Below are 13,239 nucleotides of genomic sequence, written 5' to 3'. Positions count from 1 at the left end.
TGTTTGGCTGTTTGTGCAATGGAAAGGAGATATTGTTTCTCCGGTAGTTGGGGCAATTGGTAGTATATTTTCCCTGAAATTAATTTTTACATGTATTTTTCTAGCTATTAAAAAAAAAAAAAAGAAATGCTACGATGCGAATGGCGCTCATTTTGTTTTTCCCTCTGTTTTTTCTCCGTCGGGGACTTTTTGGTTGCTAGCAATGTTGTGAATTAAAGTGCAGCTCAGTTGGCGATTTCTTTGTTCTTGGCAAGACTCCGATTCAAAGTGCAGCTCAGTCAGGAATTGTCTGTTTTAGACAATGGGGCGAATTAAATTGTATCTCAGCTCCAAAATAACCATTTTCCTATTCCTCTCCCTTGTGCGTGATGTTTGGAGGAAAGGTCTTCGCTATTGTCTAGCGCAGTTTTTATGGGGGTCCAGTGTACGTCACTCTGTGTCTTTCTCATTTCCTGGTGAATAGGACTACATTGTCTAATAGTCAATTGATTAGTACTTTACAAATCTGGCCATAATATCTTAGTTCCTTTCAAGCGTTTCCCTTCATGGCTATAATGTTATACAGTGTTTTTAAGGACTTAACAAACATTTTCTATGGCATAGGCTATCTGGGTCAGGTGCCATGTGGGTAGAACTACATTGCCGGATAGTGTATTGTTTGGTACTTTACAATGCTGGACATAAGATCTTAATTCCTTTCAGGAAATTTTCCTCCGTGGCAATGTTCTTATACTGTGTTTTAAGATCTTAACAAACGTTCTCTAGAGCGTAGGCTATATGGTTCAGATGCCATGTGCAATGAAATACATTGTCTGATACTCAATTGTTGCGTACTTTGCAATTCTGGACATTAAGGTCTTACTTCCTTTCAGCAATTTTCTTTCATGGCTATGCGTTCTCTTTGGCATAGCAGATGACAGCTGCCTAGGCTACATGGTTCAGGTGGTTCTCATATTCTAGGAGACTCAGTCCTGTCTACCGAGCACCCAGTTTTCTCAACTGCTTTAGAAGGCATGTTTTATTCACGTCTTCTCTACTTTCCAACTGTCTTGGAGTTTCTCATGTGTTATCTTAGTTTTCTTCTAGGACTTACAAGATATATGTTAACTTAGGGAGTAAAGTTATCCAGTCAATTTGCATTTTCTCCCACTTAAGGATAGTGGGAGGTCCTCACGCCATCTACTTGTATTTTTGTTTCCTCTATCTGTTCAGCCTGGGCACATGGTAAACATTCTGGTTTTGTCCAGTATGACCATCCATAACATCTGCTATCCCTTTCTCTTCCTTACAGATTTTAGGGTCTTGTTTCAAGCTTTCTTGACGTCAGGTACAGTCTTGTCTCCTGTGGCACAAATTCACCACCTTTTCCGTAATAGGTATTTTCCAAGTCTATTCCATTTCATTTTCATTTTATTCTTCCTCTCTCCAGAGTTTTTTTCTCTTGGAAGGAGATTCACTCATTTTCTGTGCATTTTTTGCCATAAGGGCATAAGTGTTGCCATAATGGGAAAGGCCAAGAGTCCCCATCCTGTTTTCAGATGGGGTCAATCCAGATTGCAAATACCACATTCATATCTCGTGAGTGTGCGTCTGTTCATCTCTGTACTCTCAGTGAGGAAGGAGGCATGACATGATACAAGGTTTGGGGAGATCCGGTAAAATTAAAGGCCAGTGTGTCTCAGTCCACGCGCAACATATGGTGATCCTTTCATTTTCAATCTATACGTCCTCACTCCAGACCTTCCTTTCAATTGGAAGGGGATTCTTTCACTTCCTTTGCATTTTTGCTTAGTATATGAGTATTGTCATACGGGGAAAGTCTAAGAGTCCATTAAGCCCAGCATCCTGTCCTCAGTTGTGGTCAATCCAGGTTGCAAGTACCACATTCATTTCTTATGGGTGTGGGTTGGTAGATCTTAGTACATCTCAGTATAGGAGGAGTAATGTCCACGATACAAGGATGATGAGAAGGTCCTCATTACCAGTTTTCTTGCCCTGCTCTTCGGTCTTGCGTCGGCTCCGCGCACTTTTTTCTTAAGTTATGGTCGTAGTAGCAGCAGCGCTCATGAAACAACGTCTCCTCGTTTCATCCTTTCCTAGATGTCTGGTTCATTACAGACAGTCTTATTGGCAGAGTTGTCAGGTCAAGCAACGGGTGGTGCATTTCGGGCACACTCTAGGTTACAGGGTGCGTGTAGCCAGGTCTCTCATTTGATCTCTCTTTTGAGCTCTCGTGTGATCTCATTAGATTTCGTAGCATGTCTCTATTTTTTCTCTCTTTGTTTAGTCACGTTGGCGCAGACTGTTTTTGTCTTCTCTACAAGTGTCCCACTTTCTGTTTTCTCTGGATGTTCTTGGGCCTTCGGCCATTACCTTGCTCTATTTTGCAGAGTAAAATTTTACTTTCTAGCTCCCAAGAAGGAATTTTTTCTTCATTCTCTTTGGAGTCTCGGTAGTCTTTTTTTTGGCAGCTTTTCACTCCGTCAATTTCGTGACCACTTGGTAGGGGACAATGTTCAGCGTCGCTTGGACTTTTCAGCTTTTTTGCTTTGTAGTTATTCTATTTAGTTTATTGGCGGTTCTTGGATCCTCAAGCTTTTGGCTACGTATTCATCCTAGTTTGGGTGTTTTCAGGGACTCTACCGCATTCTCAATGTCTGTCACTCCCGTAAGATTACTGCTTTGGTACTTCCCAACAGTCCAATCCTGGTCCGGTCCGGAGGGACGCTAAGGAAGGAGAAATTAGATCTTACCTGCTAATTTACTTTCCTTTAGTCCCTCCGGACCGGACCAGGCCCCTCCCATGTTCTATCAACTCTTTAGATTCTTTTATTAAGTTTGGAAGTGGAATGTTTCAAAAAAACAAACAAACAAACAGATGATACTGTATATATATATATATTAAAAAAAAAAAAAAAAAAGACTTTGCGTGGTCCATACCACTTCTCTGGTGGTTGCTCGTGAGCTCGGTTGCTGGAATATATATAAAACCTTAAATATGTCATACCACTTCTCAGGTGAGAGTTGCTGGTGACTTCAGTTGCTGGAATATATATAAAGCCTTAAATATGTCATACCACTTCTCTGGTGAGAGTTGCTGGTGACTTCAGTTGCTGGAATATATATAAAGCCTTAAATATATCATACCACTTCTCTGGTGAGAGTTGCTGGTGAGCTCAGTTGCTGGAATATATATATATATATAAAACCTTAATGGTCATACCACTTCTTTGGTGAGAGTTGCTGGTGAGCTCAGTTGCTGGAATAGATATAAAGCCTTAAATATGTTATACCACTTCTCTGTTGAGAGTTGCTGGTGAGCTCAGTTGATGGAATATATATGAAACCTTAAGTGAGTCATACTACTTCTCTGGTGAGAGATGCTGGTGAGCTCTAATATGAATGGGCCATGCCACTTCTCTGGTGAGAGTTGCTGGCGAGCTCTAATACAAATGGGCCATGCCACTGCTCTGGTGAGAGTTGCTGGCGAGCTCTATTACAAATGGGCCATACCACTTCTCTGGTGAGAGTTGCTGGCGAGCTCTAATACAAATGGGCCATACCACTTCTCTGGTGAGAGTTGCTGGTTAGCTCTAGTACTCGGTTTTGCCGAGGAATTTGTGGCTGCTAGGATTCCATACGGCACAGAAGTTCTTTCTTTCTTTCCTGCTTTGTTATTCAATTACTGAGGCTAAGGTCACATGGCCAGGGCTCCTATTGGCTCTCTAGAGTCAGAGTTTTTCTCAGTCTCCACCTGCTGGTAGGCGGGCACAACCCAACAGTCCAATCCTGGTCCGGTCCGGAGGGACTAAAGGAAAGCAAATTAGCAGGTAAGATCTAATTTCTCCATAATTTTCATGCTATTAGTGTTGAGCATTGGGAAGTTTTTTTTTTCTGCACTGTTCCCTACAATGCCAGAGTTCTGAGCATAAACCCATGAGACAGTAAAAAAAAAAAGGGGGGGGAGGGAAATGGGACTTGATATACCGCCTTTCTGAGGTTTTTGCAACTACATTCAAAGCGGTTTACTTTTATTCAGGTACTTATTTTGTACCAGGGGCAATGGAGGGTTAAGTGACTTGCCCAGAGTCACAAGGAGCTGCAGTGGGAATTGAACTCAGTTCCCCAGGATCGAAGTCCACTGCACTAACCACTAGGCTACTCCTCCACCACAAAGCAGTTGTGGTGAGTAGTGTGAAGTGTCACTGAGGTGATAAGGAACTAGAAGTGTGATTGTGACACCTTAGGATCACTGCAAACATTAAATGACAATTTTATATTTCCAGGTTTTATTTGAGCATCATTTCTGTATGAGCTGAACTCGAGCGGTTCTCTGAGAGAGGTTGACTAAGCTATTATCTTTGGTCATTTCTTCAGTGGTCACACTGCTTCCTAGGTAGTGTTCATAAATTTTAGAATTCAGGGGGAAGGCTATGCACCACCCTTCACAGCCTGTCATTCACTGTTTGCACCCATAGATTCAGTTTCTGCTGCACTGGCAACTGAGACTCTGATCTATAGTCCTGAGAGTTTGCTAATGCCAAATGTAACAATGAAAATGACAAATTCTTGCCGTAATACCCTGGCTTGTTTTTATTTACATTGTTTTGTACAAGACTGCCCATTTGCCATGGTTCTAGGCAGTTAACAATAAACATATTCGAGTAACAAAAGCATAAAAATACAAACAACTCATACCGAGGAACCTTGAGAAAAAAAGATAAGTCTTGAGATTCTCCCCAAAACCCTGAAGGTTCATATTAGAATGCATGTTTGGTAAAGTGTTCCATCAGTTTGGGTCAAAAAGCAAGAAAGTCCTGGCACATGCCATCTGCAGTTTGCTCACAGCCAAAGAGGGAGTGATATGTGTTTTGAGAGCAGGTCCTAATTGATCAACCACAAGTATGGGGAGTCAAAAGAGATACAGTAAATAAAGACATATTTCATGCATGCTTAAATCCATGGGTAAACCCTTGTATCTAATATGCCATTTGGTAGGAAGCCAGTGGAGTTAACACCAATCCGAAAGTTATTTGGTCAAAGCGTGCCTTGTGTAACAGGATTCTCACCACTGTATTTGACCCACCTGTAGAGATCTTAGTGTAGAAGCAGGCAACCCACATAAGGTAACATTACAGTGGTCAAGACAGTGAGCTGTTAGAGTCTGCAATACTGCATGGAAATAAGCATCAGTTGCAAATGGATGCAAGCAGTGCAACAGCCACAGCCCATAGAAAGATGTATGAGCAATCTTATTAACATGGTGGCATGTAAGGTTAAGTGCTGATTTAGAGTTATTCCCAGGTAAACAATCTTCATCTTAACTGATGGTGTGAATAGCATGAGAAGGGACCTAGCAAAGCTTGAAGAATGGTCCAGATTTTGGCATCTAAGGTTTAATGCTAAAAAATACAGGGCCATGCATTTGGGCTGCTAAAACCAGAGGGAGTGGTACAGTTTAGGAGATGAAATACTTTTTTTTTTTTTTTTTTAAATCTTTCAACAGTTTTTATTGAATCAGCATGTTAAACAGAAACACCAAATTCCATATATGATGATTTACAGAACATGACATAGCATACTGTAAAAATGATGAGGCTAATGTGAGGATGACGCGCCCACCTCAGGATCTCAGGTCCCTCTCTCACTCAGGGTGAGCTGGTTCACAATATGCAGATTTTGTGCAAATGATGCTCCTACCCCTTTCTACTCGGGGTGACCTGGTTCTCCAACAAGCAAAACATGGTCAGGTCTTATCTCAAACAGATCTTTATTCCAGCCTCTGGGGCACCCTTCTTTTAGCTCAAAACACTTTCACCAGCTGACAGTTCTTCCAGCTTAACCATTTCATTTCTTCCTATTTAGTGCAATCTTCCATTTTAAACATTTCTTCTTGCACGGTTCAATACCCCTAGATTTCTTCCCCCTGAGCCCTCTCACACAGGCATTTGGGCTCAGTACTAACTCAGTCCCTGGACACACCGTCCCCCCTGGTTGCACACAGCTCTAGACACACAGTCCCTCTTCACTGTTCTAGACACATAGGGTTACCATTCGTCCGGATTTCCCCGGACATGTCCTCTTTTTGAGGGCATGTCCGGGGCGTCCGGCGGATTTTGCCTGCACCCACGTTTGTCCGGATTTCTGGACAGGCGCGGGTGCGGGCAGGCGCGTGCGTGTGGGCGGTCGGCGCCGTGGTAACCCTACTCCCGTCCCCTCCCCTTCCTTACCATGTTCCCTGGTGGTCTAGTGACGTCTTCGAGGCAGGAAAGAGCCCCCTCTTTCCTGCCTGGAGCGCTGCCTCCCCTGTCTATCATCCTCCTCGGTCTGGCTGGGGATTCAAAATGGCCGCCGAGAGTTGAACTCTCGCGAGGCCACTTCAACTCTCAGTGGCCATTTTGAATCTCCAGCCAGACCGAGGAGGATGCAGCAGGCAAGGACAGGCAGCGCTCCGGGCAGGAAAGAGGGGGCTCTTTCCTGCCCCGAAGAGAAGACCCTACTAGACCACCAGGGCTAGATAGTAAGTGAGGGGGGGAGTATGTGAGGGGGGGGGGGGGAACCAGGGCCTTCTTACCCCAGCCAGCTTCCTTCTTGGGAACACACAGTTCTACCCCCAGTCCAAAGGGCCTCTAGGTTTGGTCCTCCCCTTTTACTCGGGGTAACCTCTTCATTAACCTGCAGTCCCGGCCCAGCCTCCCCGCTGTATCTCCTGGTAACCAATCCCCCTTACCAGTTCTTCTGGTGGGGCCCCCTGGTCACCCTTCTCTGGAAGATAGCACAGCTTCCTCTGCTGGCCAAAATATGCAAATTAACTGGTGGCATGCAAATTCTGTTTATTAGAGCTAGGTTACAGTCTTTTGGGAACCTGGCTTTCCAACTCTTCTTTGACTGTAATTCATCCTCCTGAGACCATTTACTGGGGGGGAACATCTAGGTCTCAGGATATAACAGCCACCTCCACTGGATAGGACACACTTTATTCACCATAACCTTACGGTCCTATCCTCCACCCCACGGCTGTTTGTTCTTCTTAAACACTTCAGTAGCAATTGTTCATAACCCTAGTACCCCATCCAGCTTATAATCGAACGAGAAAAACGCCCAAGTTCCGACCTAAATCGGGAGATGGGCGTTTTTCTCACAAAAACAAATAAAGCGGTATAATCGAAAGCCGAACCTTGGACGCTTTCAACTGCACTCCGTCGCGGATGCGGACAAAGTTGACGGGGGCGTGTCGGAGGCGTGGTGAAGGCGGAACTGGGGCGTGGTTATCACCCGAACAGAGATGGGCGCCTTTCGCCGATAATGGATGCGTTTGTAGCTAGAATTTAGGGCACTTTTCCTGGACCCTGTTTTTTCATGAATAAGGCCCCAAAAAGTGCCCTAAATGACCAGATGACCCCCAGAGGGAGTCGGGGATGACCTTCCCTGACTCCCCCAGTGGTCACTAACCCCCTCCCACCACAAAAAAATAATGTTTCACAACTTTTTACTTTCACCCTCAAATGTCATACCCTCCTCCCAAGCAGCAGTATGCAGGTCCCTGGAGCAGTTGTTAGGGGGTGCAGTGGACGTCAGGCAGGTGGACCCAGGCCCATCCCCCCCCTACCTGTTACAATTGTGCTGCTTAATGCTTAGTCGTCCAACCCCCCCAAACCCACTGTACCCACATGTAGGTGCCCCCCTTCACCTCTTAGGGCTATAGTAATTGGTGTAGACTTGTGGGCAGTGGGTTTTGAGGGGGATTTGGGGGGCTCAACACCCAAGGGAAGGGTGCTATGCACCTGGGAGCTCTTTTACCTTTTTTTTTGTTTTTGTAAAAGTGCCCCCTAGGGTGCCCGGTTGGTGTCCTGGCATGTGAGGGGGACCAGTGCACTATGAATCCTGGCCCCTCCCACGAACAAATGCCTTGGATTTATTCGTTTTTGAGCTGGGCGATTTCATTTTCCATTATCGCTGAAAAGCAAAAACGCCCAGCTCACACCTTGGCGAATAAAACATGGGCGTCTATTTTTTTTTGAAAATACGGTTCACTCCGCCCCTTCACGGACCCGTTCTCGGAGATTAACGCCCATGGAGATAGGCGTTTCTGTTCGATTATGCCCCTCCATGTCTGGTCCCCACCAGGTAAGTACCTCCTTGGGTTTGTCTAGGGAACCTTCTCCTGACCTTTCTCTTGAGCTCTCCTCCAGCAGGCCTCATTCCTCAGTCTTCCTGCTAGTCATCCTCAGGCTCTGGGTGTTGCAGGTTCCCCCATCTTCCTCCCTCCTCCCTTGGCTTAGAGGGTGCTTTTTATAGGGTGCCCAATAATCCATTCCCCCTTTCTTTAGGCCTCTCCCCCTGCTTCCAGAAAGGTCTGCACCCAGAACTCTCTCCACCTTTCCAGCTTCCACTCAGAGAGTCCCCCTGGTGGCCTCCCCAGGGAAGTATAGGTCCTGTGCCCCGAGCACCCCCTAGCCGTTCCTTCTGGTCACTACCATGGACTCGACTCTAAAGCTCCCTCTAGTGGCCAGAATGGGCATTTTTTTAGCTTTTCAATGGGAGAGCGCCATCTGGCGGCCTCCTCCTGTAAGGGCAGGCACTGTGTTTATCACAATACGCATATGAATAAATCATGAACGTCTATTATCAAAGTGTTTTAATTTTTCTCCCAACCCTCCCTCAAATCTTTGTTCCTATAAACCAAATGTTTGTGCTTTCATTTGTAAACTACAAAACTCCCCCCCTTTTTTATTAATCTTGCCAATTGTGTAACATTGCAAACAACTCGTATATAAGCACTTAACCCATAACCATCTCCTCTATAGGCCCCTCCCCCTCCCCACCCCCCCCCTTCCTTGGTTTGGTCGTCCACCTTTTGAGTTCTGCATCCTTGCCCATACCAGATTATTCCCTATCCCCCTTACTGCCCCATGGCAACCTATTCAGAATTTGACTGCGAGCTCTAGGTGATACTTTATTAAGATATGGCATCCAGATTGCTAGGAACCTCTCCTGTCTCTTTGGCGAAACCCTCGCTTCTCTGGATTCCCATAACATGAGTTGGTGAAGTTTGTTCCTCCAGTACCAGTATGAGGGAGGCAAGTCCGACACCCAGTGATTAAGAATACATTTCTTCCCTACGACGCATGACTTACTTAGCAGTATGCGTTCTCCCCGTGTACCCACTCCCCAATGCCCCACAAGATTAACATCATTCTTTCAAAAGTGAGGATAACCTGGTGTCCTAATACCTGACTTAAAAATTGCCTTATCCTCTGCCAGAATAAGTTGATATGCCTACACTGCCACATGCAATGAACAAAGGTCGCTCCCCCCTGCCTACATTTTTGACAATGATCAGTGTTTATTATCCATGCATGAAATGCCCTTTTCGGTGAAAAGTATGCTCTGTGCACCGCTCTGAACTGGCATTCCTGGAGTTCTGCTCCTTGGATGACCAGTGTTATCTCTACTAGTGACCTCCTTATAAGTGTCTCCGAAATTGGTGTGTGTAGGAGATGAAATACTTTTGTGCACAAAAGAGAAGTGGGACAACTTAGCTTTGGTAATATTTATAATCAGCACGGCATCAACTCAACAGAGCCCCTCCATTTCACTGCAAAATGCTTCTTCAGGAGCTGCTGGTTTCAAGCTGGCATCACACGCACTCTGTTCTTCTGGATGCTCCAGTATAATATTCCTTCCATGTATTCTGTCAGCATACATGGAAGCAATATTATGTTGGACATTGATGTCAGAATACACGGAAGGAATATTATGTTGGAATGTCCAGAAGAATAGAGTGTGCGTGATGCCAGTTTGAAGCCTCCCGAAGAAGCATTTTGCAATGAAGTGGAGGGAGGTTTTCTGACTAGTGATATGTCATACAGCAGCTATGTTACAATTTTAGCGCTGTCTTATTGAAGTCTTTCCTCCATCTGAATGAACATTCAATTATGTGCAATTTGTCAGCAAACTTTGTTGCATTTATTTTTGTTAATTGTAAGCACATTGAACAAAAACCAGTTTTTGGATAATTGTGGGATATAAGAACAAATAAATATTTGCATGTGTTGGTAATTAGTTTAATGGCTAAGTTTCTGTCTATTTTTAGATGTTGAGTATATGATAAAACCATGAGTTAGCATCGTAAACAGATATCTTACATAGTAGAGCATCCTTAGTTTGAAGAAACAAGAGTGAATAGTATTAGATATTTGTGGCCTGAAATTTAGGTGTTGGTCTAGAATGATGCCTTGAACTTTTGTGGTAGGTCCAAAACCGACTGGTGATCTGGCTATACTAATAGGGGTAGTAGGTTCTGGATTGCCTTTCCAGGAGAATAAGACCCCCTGTATCTTGTCTGGAGTCAGCTATTCGATCAAGTTTGGTGTTTAAGGCAATAATTTCCTGGGCTGAATCGCAGTCAGAAATGCTGAGAATCTGTGTATTGTTGGCATAGACATAAGGGGTTAGGTCTAATGATTGAATAAGAGTTAGCAATGAGGACATAAAGATGTTGGAGTGTAGGGTCTAGAATGGCATCTTGTGGGCCGCCACATAGGAGTGTATATGTCTGAAATTGTGATTCCTGCCATAGTGTTTGAATGGTCCCAAAGGTATGAGGAGAACCAGTCAAAAGCAATGTCTAGAATCGCACAGTCTTACCACGTTCACCTACGATTTTAAAACATGTCCTCCTATATTAAAGCCAAAGCAATGATGTCTGTCAAGCTTTCAGTGCTAATGTGTGAATCAGGACTACAGGGTGGCATTTCTAAAACACACTTTTTGCTGCATGTAATAATGAAAATGGTGTGGAAATATATAATGATTTGTTTTTTCTTTCCCAGGGTGTTACCTTCCCTGCGATGCATGCCATGTGGTCCTCTTGGGCACCACCTTTGGAGCGCAGTAGGCTGCTCAGCCTTTCTTATGCAGGTGAGCTTATATGTACATACCAACGTACCAGAACAAATGAGGCATTAAGCATCTGTGCCTGCCTGATTGAGTGAGAAAGTATTTTTCATGTTCTGCAGTATAACAAAATCAAATGAAGCAAACAGGAGACCTAGAACTCCTACTTATAGTCCAACAAAATGCAGGGAAGTAGAGGTGGACCAGAACCCAAATTTCAATGCAAAAAGTATTAACAGAGCACTTCATAAAACAAGACTTACATAAGTACATAAGTAATGCCACACTGGGAAAAGACCAAGGGTCTATCGAGCCCAGCATCCTGTCCACGACAACGGCCAATCCAGGCCAAGGGCACCTGGCAAGCTTCCCAAACGTACAAACATTCTATACATGTTATTCCAGGAGGGGTCAGATAGAGTAAAAATATAAACAAATAGACAATCAATGAATGTACATATATGAATTCAAATACTTCACATGTCAGTTTGAAAAACTGTGTTAAAAATATGTATGTGTGTGTATATATGTATATGTATATATATATATATATATATATATATATATAAGGGGCATAGAAATCACTTGCTGCCCCTAATTTAATGTAACAACACTACAGAAATTAGAAAGTAAATAAAATATATTTAGAAAGTAAATAAAATCCAGTATTCTGGATTTGCGTGTGCAACTTAGTTAACAAGGTTCCAGGGGAGATCCAGGAAATTATAGATCGGTGAGTCTGACGTCAGTGCCGGGGAAAATGGTAGATGCTATTATCAAAAACAAAATTACAGAGCACATCCAAGGACATGGATTACTGAGACCAAGTCAGCATTGCTTTTGTGTGGGGAAATCTTGCCTGACCAATTTACTTCAATTCTTTGAAGGAGTAAACAAACATGTGGACAAAGGGGAGCCGGTTGATATTGTGTATCTGGATTTTCAAAAGGCGTTTGACAAGGTACCTCATGAAAGGCTACAGAGGAAATTGGAGGGTCATGGGATAGGAGGAAATGTCCTATTGTGGATTAAAAACTGGTTGAAGGATAGGAAACAGAGAGTGGGGTTAAATGTGCAGTATTCACAATGGAGAAGGGTAGTTAGTGGCGTTCCTCAGGGGTCTGTGCTAGGACCGCTGCTTTTTAATATATTTATAAATGATTTAGAGATGGGAGTAACTAGTGAGGTAATTAACTACTACCACTACTACTACTACTACTTATCATTTCTATAGCGCTACTAGACGTACGCAGTTCTGTACACTTGAACATGAAGAGACAGTCCCTGCTCGACAGAGCTTACAATCTAATTATGACAGACAAACATGACAAACAAAAGATAAGGGAATATTAAAGTGAGGATGATAAAATAAGGGTGCTGCTTTACTGTGATGAATGATCCCATACAGACAGGATGAGTGAAGAATGGATGTGAGTCCCAGTGCACAAGAACACCACCGAAGACTATAATTAAAAAAGGTTATACATCGCGATCGCAGTTTTTTTGTGAAATATCCAAAAAATTGTTTATAACTATATTGAATATCAATGAATATGTATGAAATCTATTTGCATACAGTGGAGGTAGAGCATATTCATTGGGGAAATCCTGAAAACCTGACTGGATTGCAGCCCTTGAGGACTAAGGTTGGACAGCCTTGCTTTAACAACTGGGTTCCACAAAGTTCTTCTTTATCTGCATTACTATTTAATTTGTATATTCAATCTATTTGCCATTTATTGTCTGGATTCCAGAGGTTAACTATTCATTGAGTGAAAAAATATTTCCTCCTCCTTTTTTTTAAAGTATTTCGAGTGTCCCCTATTCTTACTTTTGGAATGAGTAAAATATCGATTTACTTTTACTTGTTCTGCACCACTCAGGATGTTGTAGGCCTTAATCATCTCTCTCCTTATCCATCTCTTTTCCAAGTTGAAGAGCCTTAACCTCTTTAGCCTTTCCTCATACGAGAGGAATTCCATCATTTTGGTTGCTCTTCTTTGAACCTTTTCTAATTCTGCTATTTCTCTTTTGAGATACGGCAACCGGAACTGAACGCAGTACTCAAGGTGCAGTCGCACCATGGAGAGATACAAAGGCATTATAGTTTTTTCGGTCTTATTCACCATCCCTTTTCTAATAATTCCTTGCATCTTATTTACTTTTTTGGCCGCCACTGCTGCTGTACACGGCAGAAGATTTCTGTGTGTTATCTACAACGACACCTAGATCTTTTTCTTGAGTGCAGACCCCTACGGTGGACCCTAGCATCAAGTAACTATGATTTGAATTATTCTTTCCAATGTGCATTGCCTTGCATTTGTCCACAATAAATTTCAT

The 13,239-nt window shown here is 43.3% G+C and overlaps 1 protein-coding gene across 1 annotated transcript in view; it reads left to right on the top strand.

Annotated features, from left to right (window-relative positions):
* Window positions 1–13,239, top strand: part of SLC17A5 (solute carrier family 17 member 5) — a 71,253-nt gene that overhangs the window by 21,838 nt on the left and 36,176 nt on the right. Inside the window, exon 4 of the mRNA XM_030199043.1 lies at window positions 10,836–10,923. Within this exon, the coding sequence (XP_030054903.1) occupies window positions 10,836–10,923 (88 nt within the window). The remainder of the gene's footprint in view (window positions 1–10,835; window positions 10,924–13,239) is intronic.

This window comes from Microcaecilia unicolor, chromosome 3 (assembly GCF_901765095.1).
Source record: "Microcaecilia unicolor chromosome 3, aMicUni1.1, whole genome shotgun sequence".
Lineage (NCBI taxonomy): Eukaryota > Metazoa > Chordata > Amphibia > Gymnophiona > Siphonopidae > Microcaecilia > Microcaecilia unicolor.
Note: the sequence above shows the minus strand (reverse complement) of the source record. Positions and strands in the feature narration are given on the sequence as shown.